Source organism: Pomacea canaliculata, linkage group LG3, assembly GCF_003073045.1.
Source record: "Pomacea canaliculata isolate SZHN2017 linkage group LG3, ASM307304v1, whole genome shotgun sequence".
Taxonomy (NCBI): domain Eukaryota; kingdom Metazoa; phylum Mollusca; class Gastropoda; order Architaenioglossa; family Ampullariidae; genus Pomacea; species Pomacea canaliculata.
The window spans coordinates 823,780-844,102 of record NC_037592.1 but is presented as its reverse complement, the minus strand read 5'-3'; the positions used below and the strand labels follow the sequence as shown (position 1 = coordinate 844,102).

Genomic DNA, 20,323 nt, shown 5'->3' with positions numbered 1-20,323 from the left:
CAGGAAAACAAGAGACCAATGATATGATAGATCTCAAAGTCATGGTGGAGTCCAGCATGGCATCAAACATGTCTTCTGTGAAATCGAAACTGCGAATTCTGGAATTGTACAGTGGGATAGGCGGCATGCACTGGGCTCTGAAAGGTTTCCGTTTTGTTAAAAAAATTTTGTTCATATTTCTTACGATTTTTATGTTATTTGTTTCGAGGAAAAAGTTTATTTCCTATGCGTTTGGATAGGATAAACCTAAAGACACCACACTCGCTCTCGTAGTGATAGGCGAACAACCGCTCAGTTAATTTGTAAAATGCCTTTAACTGTTGAATAGATACAGTCTGTACTTCTCGATGACGCGCACCAAGCCGTACTGACGTAGGAAGCAGGTATCGAGGTACAGTTGTGATCATTGAACAGAAGGGAGTGGAGCATAAACTCTTGAGACAAAATTAACAGGGAGATAGGGATATTTTATTTTGTTGGGTCATTTTAAATGAGAGCCTCTACAAAGAGCAGTTGTATTTGTAACTGACTTACCGTATTTTTGAATAACTTTTTAATAAGGATAAGATTTATGGGAGTCGGTAATTTCGCCCCAGTCATATTGGTCCACAGCCAAAATCAGTTCGTCCCAAGACTGATAAGTCAAATCGTTCCAGGCCCAAAAAGACACCGATGAACCCCTTCTACTGAAGGGGGTTCTTACCAAACATGTAAATGCTTTATTACTTCATCACATCACAGCACAAAAAAACATGCACAATTTCCAACAGATTCAGATAATCAGCCCAAAGAAGCAGATTCCTGCCCCTTCCATATGTTCATTTTATCAAGCCTGTTGAGAGACTATTTAGACATTGACGTGTATCTCAAATGGCTGACAGTCTTCCCAGATCCAGGGCTTCTGTTTACGCAAAAAATTGCGTACAGTACGCATTAAAAGTTTGGAGGACCCCTTCAATTTTCGTCAATTTTCAAAGACTTAAAAATCTGAAGAAGGGGTCCCTGGGACCCCAAAGAATTTAGCCTTAGCAGAAGCCCTGCAGATCAATAAACTTATACAAAATTTTAGACTGTCAGGTCTTGGTGAGCCCTTTGACTGTCAATATCCAGAATTCTTAATATTAAGAGTATACTTTTGATAAGTTTTAGAATAACTTTCTTATTTTTTTTCTTTTTTGAAAGAAATCATCGACCTCCTCTTCCCATTACTTGGATCTAATAAACCAAAAACATAACAGACCATATGGCTAGAGATTTTGTACCTCAGTCGAAGCAAAAGCTCACATTGTCTGCTCTTCTTGCTGGTGAAACTGAAAACCTGCTTGACCAGGGCCTTGTTTGAGAATTTAACCCGGAAAATTCATCCTGATTGATGTAGATGTATGTCTGTGATGTAGGTGTCACTGTTGGTAGCCTGAAAATGAAATGGAAGAACACCAGAACCATTTGGTCTTGGTCCAGTCTAGATTATTGGTGTTTTTGAATTAAATGTGAAGTTTGATTAGGACTTAATTCAGTTTCACACTTTTCTGTACCCATTGAAACCACTGAATAATTTGCATAAAACATTTATTTTCAGAGAGCGGTGTCCCATTTGAGGTGATAAAAGCCATGGATATCAACACCACTGCAAACAGAATCTATCGCCACAACTTTCCAGATATAGATGTTTGTACAACAAGGATTGAAGTAAGTTGAGACACTACACCAGGTACACTCACAATGCACCATAAAATTTGTGTACACCCTGATGCAATACAACTTTATTGATCCCCAGGGACAATTCAAGATGTTTCTCAGTTTGTTTCATAAATTCAACATTGTATGTATTTTATGTGATAAAGTAATATAGTTTTTAGTATTTGAGAGTTTATGCTTTAAATGCTTATTTAAGATTCTATAACCAATAAGTAAAACAATTCACAAAATATCATTAACCAACAGCTAAATGCTCTTCACCTGAGTCATCAAAGTATAAATTGTTCAGCAATGAACCAAGACCACCAGTCTAGGATCAATCTTCTGTAAAAGAACATTCAGTGTCTGGAATAGTCTTTTTCCTCCATCTATTTCCATCACTAAAAATGGAAATATTCTTAATTTGCCTGGTTTAGCATAGATCGGCATAGTCGCTCGCTTGGAAGAAATGCTCTACCACTGGTTCAGCTGATGGTCGGTGTTCTATGATGTTCCTGTATTTGACTTGCGACACACACATTGGCTGTATTGTGTCCCCCCCTGTCTCAGGCAGCAGCACAGCATTATCCTCATACATTCTCCCATGCATCGATTGCTTCAAGGTGGTGGGCCTGTATCTCCATAGTACGTCCCCACAGTCTTAGGCAGCTGCACTGCGTTACCCACACGCACTCTTCTGTTCAGAACTGGCCAGCCTGGTCTCCCATTGTTTTAAACTGGACCTGAGTCCAATGGCTGTCCAGTGTCTCGGCAGAGGTACTAACAGGTCTCCCACTTGTTGATGTTATACCAGTGGGTACTCAACCAGTTGCCAGGCTGTGCCTGGGTGGCCTTAAATTCCCACCCTGGTCAGGCTTCACATGGCTTGCACATGAAGCCCAGTAATTGTGCCAGCCTTCTAGCATGTCAAGTGCAGGGGAGGTGGGGGCCTTTGAATACAAATGTACTGACACCACCCCCACCCCCTTCTGTACTCTGACTGTGACAACTATAAACACTGCTTAGCCCAATAACCACACTCTTAACACCAGATTTAGTAGTACATTGGGTTAAAAATACTTGGAATACTATTATTTTTTATGCATATTTGTATGGTTTATCTTTATTGTGTTTACAGAGGAATAAGTAGAATTATGTAGTGTGATTCAGTGTTTCTCACGCATCTGCTACATCTATTGTTTCTTCTATGTTTTGGAAAACAGTGTTGGACTCCTTGTGCTGGTCATTTTTTAAATAAATTCTACCTGTGATGGCAGAATCTTAGTAAGACTCAGCTAGAGGGGTGGAACATTGATGTAATCCTGATGAGTCCACCATGTCAGCCATTCACACGCGTGGGGAAGAAACAAGATCACGAGGACCGTCGCACTCAGTCATTTCTCCACCTTCTTGGGCTGCTCAGGAGGTGATAATTACAGGATTTCATGGTTGATTAGATGATAATTATATTAGCTGTTCAGGTGATGCCTGACAGGAATTTAAGCTAAAAAAGACCAATACATATGAATTGTCATGAAATTTAAACTAAGGGAAATAACTTGCAGATAGGTAATTCAGCTTTTAAATGCATCATTTACTTTCGGTTTATATTAACCATTTACAATGAATAGAAACATAAAATTTCAGCTGCAACTAGTTGCTACATCAGTGTTGCATTAATTGGATATCCCATTTACTGCTTGGTGGACAGAGAGTGTTTCTCCATTTACTGGGTTGAGTAAATCTTCAAATCACTATCTTCTGTTCTGAAGTTGTGAGAACTTTATGTATTATAGAATGTGTGATACAATGTATTATGTTTCAAACAGCTTGTCAGAAAAACCGCATTACCTATTAGTGGAGAATGTCAAAGGCTTTGAGGTGTCAGAGACTCGAAGACTGCTGCTTGAAGTGCTAAAGGATTGTGATTACAGCTTTCAGGTATGCAGGCCAAGAGGATGCAACACTTTGCTAAATAAAGTTATAATAACAATAATAATAAAGCATATTTATTTAGCACTTTTTCCAAGCACTGGCTGGACTCAACCACTTTACATATGTATAAACACAGGCACACAATACTAGACAGAAACATAGTTGCTTTTTAGGCATGTGAGCATGACTCTTCATACAGTAACATACATGCATACTTGAACACATGCACACAAGACAAACACACACAGAGGGTGGAGAAAATTAGAGTATCGGGAGAAAATCACCAACAGTCAGCCCTATAAACAGAGACCACATCCAGAGAGAGAAATGTCAGACCTAAGATACGACCCCACTAAACCCATTCTTACAGTCATAACAGATGCTTCAGCTATTGTACCATCAAGGACCTAATGTCAGAGGTCACAAAACTGTGCTTCATTAGTGAGAGAGTGGGGTTTAATTACTATGATTGGATGAAGTGGGAAAAACACTTGGGTTTAATTTTACTAACGATGATTAAATAGAGTGAAACGGGGAACAGAAAGACCTAGATGATTTAGGGGAAAGCATAAGGCATGAGCATCACTGAATTGGTAGGGCACAGAACTCAGGTGATTTCATTACTACAAATATAAATTTTTAAATGCGGCTGGACATGTTAACTACAACTGCATACTTGTCTATAAACTAATAGCTTGAATCATTTTTTTGTTGTGAATTTTACTGCTCTTGCTGCAAGAATTTGCTGTCCTGCTCAGGAATTCTTGTTATCACCACTACAGTTTGGTATTCCTAATGCTAGACTTCGCTATTACCTCATAGCCAAACAAGGGCTTGCATCCTTTGGATTTCCTACATCTGCCAAGGTCTGGTTATCTTTAATTTTGGACCTACTTTGAACTGAATATAGAAAATAGCATTAGCTAAATAGATTTTCTGGATACATGTAATTTTTTTAAAGACTTCATTCACAGTGATTGCGCGTGATTTCCATTGCTTTGTGGAATTGTTTTAAGTATATGAATGTGTTGGTATGTAATTTGTATTTTTCACTTGATCATACTTAATGTCAAACACTGCTGTTGCTGAAGTAAACCACGGAAGGCATCCATGAAGAAGAACTGTTGCTTTTTTTTATTCAGGTTATCAGAGAGTACATTAACGCTTATGAGCAAGAAAGTGTAAGGTTTCAGACCTGTATATAGATGAATCTTTGTTATGCTAAATAAAAAAATTAAGAAGAAAACATGATGAAGTTTTGGGTGTCAAACATTAAGTGTATAAACAAAATATTGGGATTTTTAATATTTTTTCTTTATCATTTACTCTTGCTTATCATGCGACTTTTGTCTTTTATCTTTAAGATCATGACAACAGTTCCAGAAGAAGCACTAACATGGCTTTGCTATCGACAAAACCATGTGGCTGAGGTAAAAAGCCATTCCTGTAGTAATTCATGCCACAAGACTCTCTCTTCTATACCCAGTTGTAATGAGAGTGCTTTCTCCAAACAACCTGAGAAAATGTGCTCAAGGCAGTTCAACAGCTGTATGAAGGGTCTTGTAGGGGCAGCAGAGTGTGAGACTGAGAAAATGCACTCAGTAGATGATGAGACTGAGAGAACACACTCAAGGCAGATCAACAGCAGCATTGGGGAAGTTGAGGACCTGGCGCTTGCTGATGCAGGGCGGAATATGCGACATTGTGAAGAAGATGACCCTCTTTGCTGCAGACATGGCACTCAACTAAAAACATTTTTGGAGTACATGGATGAAGATAGTTTCCAGCCATTCATGTTGTCTGACAAAGAACTTAAAATGTTTGTTGTCATGGACATAGTACAGCCAAGCCTTAAGAAGACTTCTTGTTTTACAAAAAGGTAGGTCACAATACCTGGAAAACTTTTGGTACACTATATTTATTCTCTTTAAAATGTGTATTTGGCATGTATTTTGGATTGTCTAGAATGAATTGGATTTACATCGATTCATTTGAAAATAATTGCCTCGGTTTTCATCGTTTTCAGATTTCGTTGTCTTGGAATGCATTATCGAAGTTTGACTGTATAATAGCCATAATGCTATTGCACAGTGTGGCTGAACTGACCATAATGCTATTATCCAATGCAGCTATATTAGACATAGGTCTGTTGCTAGATTTAGCTGTATTGACCATAATGCTAGTCTTCTTCTTCGTTCTTATTCGCCCCCAGTGGAGCATAGGGCCGCAACCACACGCCGTCATCGGACCTGGTCCTGGGCATCCCTTTCTAGTTGGGACCATGTCATGCCAGCTGTCTCTGCCTCTCTGTGGACTGATCGTCTCCACATCTGTCTGGGTCTCCCAACCTTGCACCTCCCCTGTGGGTTCCAGCCCAGAACTTGTCGCATTATATTGTCGGCTGGCTTTTGTAGAGTGTGGCCAATCCAGCCCCACTTTCGCTTCTTGATGTCTAGGCTGGCAGGGTTTTGGTTGGTTCTCTCCCACAGGGCGGTATTGGAGATCTTCTCAGGCCATCGGATGTTAAGAATGCAGCGCAGACATTTATTGATGAATGTCTGTATCTTGTTGGTGATGGCATTTGTCACCCGCCATGTCATAATGCTAGTACCAGGCTATATTAGCTGTAATGCCGTTAGCAATTTTCAATGGACTGATCATTTTTCTGGCGCATACGACAAATGTATTAACTTTAGATGATGCATAATATCAACCTAATGACATGATGTAATTGAAAGTTGTAAAGCTTATGCATGCTTGTCTGCAGTCTCTGTCCTCCTGTTTTTTGTTTTCTGATCCTCAGAAGCCCTGTCTCATTATTTGATAGATACATCTTGTATCATGGGTTTGTATGATCTGACATACCTCTTTAGATGTAACACCTGTTTCCAGGGCTTAATATTGTTTTCTCTGGGTACCTTAGTTTCCTCCACCCTGCTGGTCTTTTTTACCTGACACTATAATGGTTTTTCTGTTTTTCCAAGTTGTCACTACTATGGACCTTCCACAACTTGAAGATCACACAGTCCTCTGCCTTAACGCTTTCATGCAATTTTTCTCTGCTTTGTGATTGATTGCATTAATACTAGCAGCCTTCAGGCGATTTTATCTCCATTGTCCTGAGTCTGTTGATCTGCATTCCCCACAGATGATACAATGGCTTTCTGAGCTGTAGACCTGAACTGTAACAGCTCCCAGTCTTGGTCTAGTTAGAGGATGTAATATAGCAGAGCAATGATCCAAAAACAGAACAGCTAGATTTTAGCCTTTCTTTTGGGGGTTTTCTTTTTTTTTTAGTTGTGTATTTGCTAAGACATATTGGACTGTCTCTGTATGTGTGTTCTGTATATTTTGTGTCCCTGTTACTTTATGCAATATCCTTTCTCTTTTAAAACACACTGAGACTTCTGCTAAGTCAGGAAAAGCGCTATATAAATTTCCTTTATTATTATTGTGTGTGTTTGTGTGCAATGCATGTTTATACAGGTGCATTTGATACCTACCCTAAAAAGGTATGTGCTTATGAGGCTGTGTATTTATATATAAAGCACTTTGAAGCTGACTGATGCTAGAGAAATACCCTATGTAAATGCACTGTTGTTGTTATTGATGTTGTTGTGCAGCAGCTGTACAAAATATTGTGGTGGGTACTGAAGTAACTAATAATAAAATTATAAACAGCTGGCGAATTTTTTCCTTTGCTGTGCAGGTATGGCCACTATGTTGAAGGTGCTGGTTCTCTCCTACAGATGACTACTGATATAGAAGTAAGCTATTTACAACATAGCAACCTACAGATGATTACTGATATAGAAGTATGCTCTTTACAATGTAGCAACCAGGTGCTGGTTGCTTCCCTTGTGTAGTCTGCCTTTGCACAAGACAGTGCACCACTTAAGCATGTGAACAATAATAATATTATAACAATAACAAGCAGCTCAGCCCATAACATGCTTCTTAGTATAAAGCCAGCATCATTACTTCATCATCAGTATAAAGCCAACACTATCAACTGCCCACCTTGACCATCAACATAAAGCCAGAATTGTTCATTGCACACCCCCATCATCAGTAGAAAGCCAGCATTATTGTCAGCCTTCATCACCAGCCCAGCCGGCAAAGCAATCTGCATGTCACAAGAGTCAGCCAAGTACATATTATGACCATTAGCAGTCTCCATGGCGTTATTTTGCATGTGAGGGTCCACATTGCCCATACACAGAAAGATGATGTCCAGAATCAGGTAGAGACAGAGTGGAGATAAATATTATTTTAAACAGGTTTCAGTTTAGTGAGATCATTCAGGCGAGCATTCAAGAACCTCATGCTTTCTACTGATATCTGTTCTGTTTTGCAGAACACTTTTGGCATTGAGTTTTCATTTCAGAAAAAAAGTTTATAGTTTCAAATGTGTCATTTACAATATTTCAATCAGAGCAAAGGGCAATTTCACTTCTAATGGCTGGAGTAACATTTTCAAACAGCTGAGCTCAAGCAATATGGCCAATGACAACCCATCCCAATATAAGTATGAGGTTCTTTTTCGACAAACACCACACCACTGGCCATCATTATCCAATTAAATGTCAACGACTTTTATCGTCACATAATCTTTCAGACTATTAGAACACTTTGAATAGTTATGTGTGACCAAAACTCTCTCTTGTCTGCCTCATAGTGCTAACGCTGTTTTGTCTCTGTTAGCCCTTTGTTGTCTACCTGATATTGGTAGTCATGAAAAACTTCCAATTGTTATGTTTCTGAGAGTACTGTCCCTGTTTGCAGGCGGTGAAGAAGGCTAGTGACTTCAAGTCCTTAGCTGTGGAGAAAAAAAATCGTGATCAGTGGGCAGAAACTGAGTTGTCTATTCTTCGAAGTCTTAAGTTACGCTATTTTACACCACGGGAAGTAGCAAACCTTCTTTGCTTCCCCCAGGAGTTTTGTATGTTGTTTTTTTTTTAAATTTTAATCATGCTTTATGTTTTACCAGGATGTTAACAGTTTTCTTGAATCATATTTTACAGTGAAACTGAAAGTTACACAGTAATAGACTGTTTTGCACAAGTGATATTAACAGTTAATCTGTTTAAAATTAAATGATGCACATTTTAAATTATCTCAGGTCACAGCTTTAATTAATAAAGTTGCAGTGGCAGAAAATCCAGGAAAAGTTACTATATGCATGGTTAGAATATTTTGCGTGTCTTGAATATTATCTTTCATCATAGAAGTTATGTAGTACATTTGTTTCAAATGTGTTGGAAGACAGAAAATACAATAAATCTGTCAGATATTATGTAATCAAATATTATGATATATATATAGTCTGTGCTGTATGCCAAAAGTAGGCATAGACTTTTCTAGTAACTTTTTTTACTTCTACAGGTAAGTTTGATATCTAACCACATGACGATATATTCTCTTGTACAGGCTAGCCTAGTCATACAGATATCTAACCACATGACACTCAGTAATATTCTCTTGTACAGGCTATCCTAATCAGACAGAGTTTTAACCACATGATACTCAAAAATGTCATCATGAACAGGCTAGCCTTATCATCATACAGATATCTAACCACATGGTACTCAAGATTGTCAGGCACTGAGGAGCTATAGTAGGATTATCATGGCAGTGTTGTACATGTACTGCTGTACATCCTAATGAGCAAGCCCTATCAACTAAAAAGTTAGGATCGGCCCCAGACTTACCAAATGCTCCAAAACTGCTACCTTAAAACTAAGCACCTTATCCTAGAGTATTCAAAGACATCCTTGATAAAAGTAGCTTCCCTAACATATGGAAAAGGGCCACAATAGTCCCCATCCCCAAACCAGGTAAAAACAAAAACAGCCCCATCTAGCTACAGACCAATCGCACCTACTTTGCATCGAGGCAAGGCATTTGAAATGATTATTAAAAACAGACTAAACCACTTCTGTGAGGCCAACAACATCCTACCCCTAGAACAGAGTGGTTTTAGAAAGAAATGTAGCACTATGGACTAAATAACAGCCTTACAGCAGGAAATAATGCCCCCACAGGAAAAAAAAAGAGTGAACCTCTGTGGAATTTTCCTGGACATACATAAAAAGCCTATGATATGCTCTGCCAAGAAGGCCACCCCCAGAAACTCCTCTGCATAGGCACCCCAAATAAAACAAATAGTTCAACTTATTAAGTTCTACCTATCAAACAGGAAAATATCAGTAAGAATTGAGAATCAAATTTCCAGCAAGGTATCACAAGATAATGGAAGTGTCCTCAGTTCCTTACTGTTCAACATAATGATTGCAGACCTCCACAAAAATGTCAAACATGTGAAAGTCAAGCAATTTGCATCCCTCCTAGGAAAAGTAGAAGTATGCAAAACAAGTAATCCTAACAGGCCTAAAATCATAGGAATAGATAAGATACAGGAGGATCTACATAAAATCATGAAATGGTTTAAATGTAAGGGCTTTAAACTCTCAACCACCAAAATCCAGGCACAGAACAGAATAGGCATAGTATGAGATACTGTCTCTCATAAAGAAGATTAACCAGGAAAATGGAGACATTAAGTTCCTTTGGGTTCCCTCCCATACCAGAATAAAAGAAGTGAAAAGGCTGAAAAACTAGCGAGACTTCAGTAAAACAAGAAACAAACCCCAAAGTCATCCTAAACATCCCTATTTCACCAGCAAAGAGAAGAATAGCATTGAAACCAGCAATAAAAATAAGGTGGCAAGAGAAATACAAAAATGAAGGTAAAGGACTAAAGCTACTAGGAGACTGATAGATGACCAGCCTAGTCACACTTTGATGTTCGTAAAGTCAGATAGGTCAGACCAAACCAAAATAACTAGAATGAGGCTCAATGAAAAATATCTAACAAGATGTAAAGACCCTCCTTCATGTGCCTGTGGGGATATACTTAGCACTCCACATACCGCTGGAGTGCAATGAAAATAAATTAGAAAGAGAAGAAGTAAAATATTCTTTAGATAAATACAGACTGGCACTAAACCTTAATAAGTGCCTCAACCCACCTAAAGAACTATGGCATAAAAAACTTTTATTAGTAGCATCAATAGCGACAGGCCACGTATACTTTAGACTAAGATAGGCAAAGGGTTAAAATTGGACAACATAACCACCTATATAGAAGTTTTAAAAAAAGCTAAATAATCTAGAATAAAACAACACAAGGGACACGGCAACCAATATAGTTCACCATTATGGCGAACTTGACAGGCTTCCTAGGAACTAATAGCAAGCGGCGGCAGCAGGAAAAGAGGGCACCAGCACAGTGCACCACCAACTCAAGCTTGAAAGGCCTCACAGATTAAAAACACGAAAAGAGGGCAGTAGCACAGTTCACCACCAAAGCAGACTTGACAAACCAACAGGTAAAGAGCACAAACAAGCATAGACAACACCTGCAGCACCACAAAGCAGTGCCTCTTCCCCCTCCCTTCACCAACACTATTTCACATCCCCCGCCCAAGATCCCCATCCCCCACAGTGTGAAATCACCGCAAGGAGAAAGCACTTTCCCTTCCAAAAGCAACAACTGCAACAATATGACATTAACAGTATCTGATGATCCTTCTTATGCGTACAGATGTGGATTGCTTATAGGTAGTAAGTACTACAATCAATGTATTGTTTAGTTCTAACTGATGTCTTTGTCTCTTTATCTTTTGCAGTATTTCCTCCAGAGTTAAATGCAGTCCAGAAATACCGTGTCCTTGGCAACAGTCTCAATGTCCACGTTGTTTCCGTCCTCATCCGACTGATGCTGCTAGAAACATAACCACAAGATGATGCTTGGGTGCTGTTTGCCACTGGACTCTGTGGATGATCTTCATCATTTGTCGTCTTGCTTGGATGATGTTCATTGCCTAACAGTACTGATCCCATTAATTTGTCCAGACAGCAATGATACTGACCACAAGCTGATGCATACCTGTGAGACACACTGTTGAATCCAATCAACTGACTCTATGCAGGTTGACTTACTAAAAGTCCACCATTTTTCTTCATGCAAATATCCTGTCAACAAACTTGATGATGGTTGTGAAAAATTTCATAAAACACAGGAGTCAGGCAACAGAACTTAGTAATTGCAGGAGGGAAAACACTTTTTCTAAAAATTACTTATCTTTCATGTGATACAAAAGTGTGGATTTTCACTGGAGAATGAATACGGAGTATATGATGTATAAGGTGTAGATGTGTATATAGTGTACATGGTGGAATTTGTGACTATTACACTACAATCTGCTGGAATGTATGCTGTACATGGCATAGATGTGTACATAATGGAATTTTTACTATTGCAGTACAGTATTCTGGAGTATATAATGAAGGTACCAAAAATTGAGTGACATGATATATTTCAGTGACATTTTCAAAATGTCGTATAGGCTGCCACACTGCATTTTATTGTTAGGATATTCAGGCTGCATCTACGTGAAAAAAATTTTTTTTCCTTTGAAAGTAATTTTACTTTTTATCGAATTTTAGTATTACTTTTTATAAGACTAGCAATGGATACATGTTTAGAGGCAAACCAAAGTCCACAGTGTTTGCGAAAATGAGTTAAGCAGTTGGACTGTGATAATCTTGTCCTCAATTGCTGCCACACAAGTGCAATCATAAGCAATCAAACTGTGATAACACTGGTACCTCACAGAGATGATGATGATAACACTGGTGCTACAGAGATGATGATGACACTGGTAATACACAGAGATGAGAATACCATTGTTGACAGATATACAAATAATTCCATTCGGGAAAGTGTCTCACCCAAACAGATGCGCCGACCCATAGAGAAGGAAAATGAACTCTTTGGATCGCCACAACTGACATTCTCTCCTATGAAACGCTCAGATCGGAATGTGTCAGGGTCACCCCAGGTCTCTGGAGCTTTCAACATAGAATCCAGGTTGGGGATGACTAACGTGCCTTTAGGGATCGTGTATCCACCAAACTCCATGTCATATTCAGGGGTGCAGTGTTGACGTAGCAAAGCATGATGACAGCCTCCATATAAACTGAGGTCTGGGTTATGTCTGTTTTGTATGCTGGGCGCTCGCTCTGTTCCAATAACCATGTGGATCTCCTCGTAGCACGTGTCCTGCATGTCAGGCTGGTGAAGGAAGTAAACCTGAGTCCGGGGTAGACGATCTTTCCAGGCCCCTTGTAATTGTAATCGTAAATTATTGTCCAAGTATATAAAAATATGCTTTGTTACTGGTTTGTCTGACATAACTTTTGTCTGTTTTTAGCTTTTGTCACTCTTGTATCTATGAACTTGACCAGCTACTAGTTGTAAGAAAGACATAAATACAGTAGTCAGGTCAAAGGTCTCAAAAACAAGTTGGCCTTGTTCAGCATCACCATCAATCAGATTAATGTGAGCAACATGTTTCACTGAGTTTCCTGGAGATACCTGATGTCAGTTATTGCAGACTGGTGGGTACTCCACACAAAGTTAGCTGGGGAGAAGTGGAGAACTTGTGCATAGACAAAGGCTGTTATGAACGCCACGACTTAAAACATAAAATCTGAAAAAATCCTGAAACCTTAACCCCATCCCTATGCCTAATCAAGCAATCCCAGACTAACTAAAAAACTCAAAATCTTAACCCCACCCTATCTTTAACCCCGCTTGGTAGGGTTCCTCGGAGACTTTAAATAAATGTTGGTGTGAAGTGTCATTTCTTCTTTATCAATTCTTCGCATTTCAATTATTAATTTTTTATTAATCTACTACATGCTTACTTAGGAGTTTACAAACTGTTTGTGTTCAGTGTGTTGTTTGCAGACTGGAGTTTACTGTTAATGTTGCCTGTTTAGTGTTTTGTGTCCGATGGCTTTCACATACCGTTATGTTCATAAGCGCATCATTTAGACATAGACATGACATCAGAGCATTCCCACCATGTGACAGGCAGATTATTACTAATAATATTGTAGTAATATTAAAATACAGAGGTTTATTTACAGTACGTACAAAGTAACAACAGGCTTACTAACACCCGACACTCTGGCTACCCAAGTACTATATAGTTGTAATCAAAATCTTTTTATCGCGTAAGCACAGCCGCAAAGGACTTGCAGAAAAAAATTTCGTTTCATTTTGCCACATAACAAGAAGCGACAGATATGTTAGTGTTACACAGGATATGGTAACTTCTGTACTCGATGGTCGAAGCGACCGAGGGTCGTAGTCGATCAGTAACCGCTTCAGGTATCAGGTTCTGCAGGTGCAAGAGGCTTAATAACAACATGTTACAGAGCTATTCCAATGTATTCTCATAATGTCACCCTCGGCTGGACAGACAGGCGCGGATTTTGTAATTTAAAAGTGATGGATGCTTCCATTCTCGTGCCCATGTGTCTACGTGCACACAGGCATGCAGCTCAGTACCCGCGGAACAGTCACACCCGTTAGTTGACAGCGGTTTCTTCCAACTCCTACACTCTGACATGGTCTCACTACAAACTTCTCACCTGGCCCCTGATTTCCCCTGTGCACGCATGCAGTGACTTCAAAGCTTAAATTTTCATATGGTAAAAGGAGGTGGGGGGGGGGATTCCAGTGGCGCAACGGTCAGCGCCTGTCACCGATACAGGGATCGAAGGTTCACATCTCGTCTCGGGCCCGCTGTTCTTTCTGTGCATGTGGCATCTGTTGACAGGGCTGACTGTCTTGTGATATAGTCTTAGTTGCTGGCCCGGCGTAAAACACCGAACTTTCCCTATAGTCTCGCGAGTCACTACAAACCTCTCACCTGGCCAGTTATTTCACCTGTGCATGCACACTGCAGCTTGAAGTAGAGGGTGCTCTACAGTCTGGCGAGTGACTACACACTTCTCACCTGCCAGTTATTGTGCATGCAGACACTGGGAAGCGTGAGGTACCTCCTACAGTCTGGCGAGTGACTACACACTTCTCACCTGGCCAGTTACTTCACCTGTGCATGCAGACACTGGGAAGCGTGAGGTACCTCCTATAGTCTGGCGAGTGACTACACACTTCTCACCTGCCAGTTACTTCACCTGTGCATGCAGATAGAGGGCGCTCGGCTAGTCTGGGAGGAGTTTGGAATGTGGACAACACACTAAACCTCTAATAATTGTTAATAATAAACATGTGACAAATATGCTATTACTTCAGTTAAACATATTAGTACAAAATATTTTGTTGTTACTTTTGAAATCTTAAACAGTGTGTATAATTATTTCTTTAAAAAAAACACGGAAGAAACTTGACTGATGCCCTCAGCTATCGACACGGAAGCACAGCTAGCGGAACAGCCGCCAACAGCCTGTGTTTGATTGACAAGGCGCCGACACGGAGTGTCAGACACTTGGACATTATTATACTTGGTGATTGCTTACTTTGGTGAGTAGCAAACATGCATTTATTGTCTTATGTAATAGAATCTACGTGAACTAGGAGCTGTAGATGTCGATACTGACAACAAATGAGGGTCAGTCCATCGGTATGCTTCTGCTCGGTGCGTCGTGCTGTCGGTCGGCTTGACATGCTTTAGCGCGAAGGCAACATTGCTCTCGTGAAAAAGTCAAAACAAAAACTGATATAAGTTTAATGAAAATAGTTTCTTGAGAGAAAATTGGCGTTGTATAGAAAATTTCCTTTTGATCCCAGATAGGTCAGACAGCGTGTAAATTATGCGCATAGAAGTTGGTGTTGCTCACTATGGCCGACACCGCTTGTAAGTAAACAGCTTGGGTATGTACACAGTCGTTTGTACTCAACAGCACTCGCACATTCCATTCCTGATGATAACTATGTTTAGAGATTCAGCATGCGTTAGTAGCATGTAAATCTGTATTACCCAAAAGCCCTGCTGCGCCCATATGTTGGTCATTTGGTGTGGTAACAAGTACTGTTCTGTGAGGCTATCACAGCGGAAGTAATGTTAGTACAGACCAGACAGCAGTAGTACAGTAGTACAGGCTAGACATTAGAGCAATAGTACACTAGTTTAGATTAGATGTCATACCAGTAGTACACTAGTACGGGTTAGACACTTGTAGAGGCTAGACAGGCAGTACATTTGTACAGGCTAGACAGCAGCAGTGCATTAGTACATGCTAGACAGTAGCATTACACTAGTACAGACTGGATGTTATAGCAATAGTACACTAGTAAATGCAAGACAGCAGCAGTACATCAGTATAAGGTAGACAGCAGTAGTACACTGTAGTTGTGATGGTTATTCTGCTATTAAGATACACATAGAGTGTCATCATTGACAGTGTTTGTGGGACCAACTGAAGGAATGTTTTTTGCAATTTAATTTTATATAAATAAGTAGTAAATATAAAAATTAGTATATAAAGTCCTTATTTGGAGTTTCATGTGAAGGCTTGCATAGATATGTGTGTATGTGTGTAACATGTTAACATATACAGTTATCTGAGGAGCTTTTGTTTTGAACTGACAGTGATAGCTTTTTTCTTTGCCTTGTTCACTTTCTCCATTAAAAACAGGCCTCACAGTGCAAGGCTTATCTTCAAGAGATGAATTTTTTGCTATCACATCCAGAAGTAATTTTTAAATGCTGACAACCTCTACAGACATAATGCTATCAAAAAGTAATGTTCTTTAATTTGTTGTGATGTAATTCTCATTCAGTCTGCTTGATGTAGCAGGGTGTTGTTGCTTAACGTTGTATCAGCAACAGAGCTTGGAGACAATGGAGTTGTTAGAATAGTGAGGGTTAGTTGAAACCATCCATTCTAGGTTGATTTTATTCCATCATATAGCTTCTTTTTAGTTTCAAAATAAATCTGCAATTTGTTACTTGCTAATCAGTACTAATTATAGATACAAACACTGCCCACCCCACTCAACACAAGTCATTATTTAGATTGTGTGACAGGCAGTCTACTGAACATTTGGAGGAATATTTCCCAAAGGATTTTTCTTCATTATGGCAGTTGTGCTGGTGACCTTTGCCAGTTATTTTTGAAGTCTGATGGTCTACACAGGAATTGTTTTTAAGGTAAAAAACATGAAGGTAAAAATAGAGGCCGGCCTAGGGAGACCACAGCTTGCACTTGTTGGATGGATTTCAAATTAGATTAAGCATTTGCTCCTGTGACTGAGCGTGTGAGGTCAGGCTGTCCATGCTCTGTTCTTTGTCTCGTGGTCATTGAAAGGCACCTCTGAGTAAGCTAATCATAAAATAAGATTGGAGAGGTCAGAAACCTCATACTCTTCTTGTCTGGGAAGTGAGGGGACTTTTATCAAAAATAGTGAGGAGAGCATTTTGTGAGGAGTGAGGAGAACTAAGACACTAAGTGATGTGATCTCTAATCTTACATATTGGCCAGTCAGCATACTTCATTGTATTTTGTGGGCATTTCTGTTCCACATTAGTAAGCAAGTCATAATATACCTCGTGATGAACAAGTAGGTGAAGTCAGCCCTTTTGTTGTCATTTCAACCACTCCCTGCACTTCCACTCCCTGTCAACTTTCTCCTGGCCTGAATGTTCTCAGGGAGGCTGTGAAGCATGACTGGGTGCCTAAGGATTATTTATAACTCAGACAGTGGAATGCATTGGTTGTGGTTTATCAGCATTCATAAGAAGGGGATAGGAAGAACTATGCCTGATGCCCATGGCAAAGCATACCTGTGTGCTTAATGTTCCTCATAAAGTGCAGTAACTTGTATGCACAGAAGGAACTCCATAAAGTTGGGTATTATACAGGTGGAGTTAACATGCCAGTTGGTAATGCTGTAATACTAGCTGTACTTGTACATGAAACATTGTAAAGTCATTTGTTGTCACATATGACAATCAGATGCACTGACATCTTCAGGGTATTCCTTCCATGAGAAGTGAGAAGCTTATGGACATAAATAACACTGCCCCTCACCCCATTATTAATTTGGGTTGAGGAATAGGGCTGTAAATAGCAGAGTACAGCAGTTGCTTACAGTAGTTCTTTGTTTTAAAGGAGTGGAAGCAAAGATGAGAAGGAATCGATATTAATTTAATGTGGGGTTGTTTTTTTTGGCATAATATATGTGGTTTTGCTGTAAGATAAACATGGTTTTACTATGTAATTTATGTGGCAGTGCTGTATAATTTTTATTCTAGTTTCTTGATTGTTTCATTGTTCAGACTGTCTTTAGAGCTGTGTGTGCTTAATTTTGTTATGGCTTGTCAACTTGCTTTTAATAATAATTAGCATGTGACTTTGTAAAGGATGTGTTAAATTTTATTATAGTTTGCTGTGTGATTTTGTTGTGGCTGTAAGATGGATTTATTTGATTGTATTTCTCTTTGATGTTGCAGACTTTTCTTGGACTGTTAGTGCAACTCTTTTTGCACTATAGACATCAATGGCTGGATCTTTGAAAACATAAAGTTCCTGGCAGGATTTTGTTGGGTGCAGATAGTATAGCAGTCTTGTCCCCAAGATAAAGCCTGGGGGATTCTAAATACAAACATTTAAATGCTAATGTCCTTTCATCAACCAGCCCCACTGCAGCTGATGTATCATCTTCTAGCATTCTTACGTCAGTCAAAAAGCAGGTAAGAGGGAAGGTTAAGTTCATTTTTCTGTAGTGGTAAACTTGCCCTACCTGTTGTGGAAATGATGCTTCTATTCTGCCTTTTAAAGCCACTCGAGTCCTCTGTTTTATTTTTCTGTAAGGTATGTAGTTTAATAAAAAGTATTGTTATTGATTCTGTTGCTATGAATGAGTTAAGTTCCATCATTTTATACTGTGTTTCTGATAGATAATCAAGTATTTTTGTTGATATAAGTACTGCTGCATTTCACATTGTCTGAAATCAATCACTAACCTTGTCTTGTTAATGTGCGCAACTGGGACTGACTGGCATCACAGTGTGGTTGTGACAAGCAAAGCAGCTTAAGTATTTGAGGTGGTTCATGGTTAACTAGAGTGCAACACAACACCAGGGTCAAGGTTAACAGACTGAATCAAGATGATAGCTTATATGGAACCTTCAGAGGCGGCGTTAGGAATACGCCGGGCCTAGGGCCGACCATCCATGCGGGGCCGGGGTAATGGAGTACGTGTATCAAGATCCCTATTGATATGATGCCGGAAGCACTGATTTATATACAGTTAGATAGGCTGGATCAATTTCACGAAATAACCACGAATTTAGTGTTTTCATTGTTCGTAACCTTTCCCACCGCTTGTGACAGCAGCGTTTTTTCTTAAAGCGAAATAATATGGGGACGATAACTTAATAAACTGCTTGTTATTATTGCTGGGCTTAACGTGAAGACATGGGTTCGATAATTTGCTTAATTAGAACTTAGAAGTGTTTTCTGAACGTTGATTTTTTTTTGTCACAATTTGTTTAACACAGCTAGCAATAAGTCATAAAGATGACCTCGGGGCTGAAGCGCGGGGCCCCTTCAAGAGTGGGGCCTGGGACGGCCGCCCCATTTGCCACCCCCAAATGCCACCGCTGGGGACCTTTACAACTCTCTAGTACACTTTTTTAATGTCAGGCGTTTAGAGAATCTATGATTTATTTTTATATTTATGTCAAGTGTTTAGAGTTAGAATGTACAATTTATTTGTATAGCATTATAGGCTTGATAGGCTGAGAACAAGTTGCTGGTATTGTCTGATACTTTGATACTGTGAGTTTATTTGTAGGACATTCATAGATTGTATGTAGATATAAAAGAATACTCCCAAAAATGCCAGTGCAACCCTTTTGTCAGATAGTCTTTGGAGTAAGAAGCTAAAGAACTGAAGAAGGCAAAAACTACAGTTGCTGTGATGACTTTTTAACAAGAGGAATTTCTTTTCCAGGAGATTCAGTGTCAGCATCCAGTTCTACAGTTGGAGGCTGAAAGAGAGAGTGTAACACTGTAATTCTAGTAAGGTAGGTAATTGTGGCTGGTGTTTGAGCGTGGATTAGTTTGTCATGTGTTTGAATATTTTTCATGTCATCACATATATAAAGTCTTGGCTTGCTAGATATATTAGCTTAAGCAAGTTGTATTGAACTGTGTGTGTGTAATACTGACAAAATGATAGATCATTATTGCAGTGTGACATGCCAATATTTCATTATCATAACATATTAAACAACAGTTCCATACCATAGTGTTGCTTCCAGATCAAATGACAGTTATAGCATGCTGTGTAACATGCCGGCCTAATGACAGTTAATTATTATAGAGTGATGCGCAGACCAAACAGCAGAGCTATGTGATGATCTTAAGCTCTGGCTAATGAACAAATCCATATCATAGTGTGATAGCCATGTGTGATGATGTTAAATGCATTGAGAAGCGTTTTCAGTTAGCTTTCTCACATTTTAATAGGAAGTTAAAGAGATATATTTAGAAACAGCGAAGGGAGCAGAAAGATGTATGATGACGAAATGGATTTCATTCACCACTTCAGTGTCCAAGGTTGTGTACATTTGCATGACACTATTTCTTTAGCATAGGGGGAAAAAAATTTGGTGTGCTTAGTTTGAGAATGGCTATTTTAGTAAAGAGTTTAGAAAGGTTCACATAGATTCATGCCACATGCTGCTTCAAAACTTGTCTTTTTATATTTACAATGCCTTTGATCTGATTTTGTGTGTGTGTGTATCATTTTATACTATTTTTCAGGTTATCAATAATCTAACAAAATACATAATGAATTTGTTGCGTATCTCAGTCTTAAATA

General features: G+C 39.2%; 2 protein-coding genes across 3 annotated transcripts in view; both read left to right on the top strand.

Annotated features, from left to right (window-relative positions):
• The first annotated feature begins 17 nt into the window (after nucleotides 1-17).
• Nucleotides 18-13,322, top strand: LOC112560287 (tRNA (cytosine-5-)-methyltransferase-like). The gene is made up of 9 exons (XM_025232043.1): nucleotides 18-144; nucleotides 1,580-1,689; nucleotides 2,955-3,103; nucleotides 3,507-3,618; nucleotides 4,371-4,478; nucleotides 4,977-5,491; nucleotides 7,322-7,379; nucleotides 8,398-8,554; nucleotides 11,304-13,322. Exons 1-9 carry the CDS (start codon nucleotides 24-26, stop codon nucleotides 11,408-11,410), a joined length of 1,437 nt encoding a protein of 478 aa, XP_025087828.1. The 5' UTR covers nucleotides 18-23; the 3' UTR covers nucleotides 11,411-13,322.
• Nucleotides 13,323-14,699: 1,377 nt separating this feature from the next.
• The window catches only part of LOC112560283 (armadillo repeat protein deleted in velo-cardio-facial syndrome homolog), a 29,376-nt gene continuing 23,752 nt past the window's right edge, over nucleotides 14,700-20,323 (top strand). The window contains exons 1-3 of one of the 2 annotated variants that reach the window (XM_025232022.1): nucleotides 14,700-15,013; nucleotides 17,946-18,185; nucleotides 19,451-19,523. The gene's annotated coding sequence lies outside the window, so the exon portion shown is untranslated. The remainder of the gene's footprint in view (nucleotides 15,014-17,945; nucleotides 18,186-19,450; nucleotides 19,524-20,323) is intronic. The other variant, XM_025232023.1, reaches the window with a different exon arrangement.

Bases quoted from the DNA above. Each gene is read 5' to 3' on its own strand.
- LOC112560287 (XM_025232043.1), top strand. From the start codon at position 24: ATGATAGATCTCAAAGTCATGGTGGAGTCCAGCATGGCATCAAACATG. The intron at 145-1,579 runs GTTTCCGTTTTG...ATTTATTTTCAG, and splicing joins CATGCACTGGGCTCTGAAAG to AGAGCGGTGTCCCATTTGAG. The intron at 5,492-7,321 runs GTAGGTCACAAT...TTTGCTGTGCAG, and splicing joins ACTTCTTGTTTTACAAAAAG to GTATGGCCACTATGTTGAAG.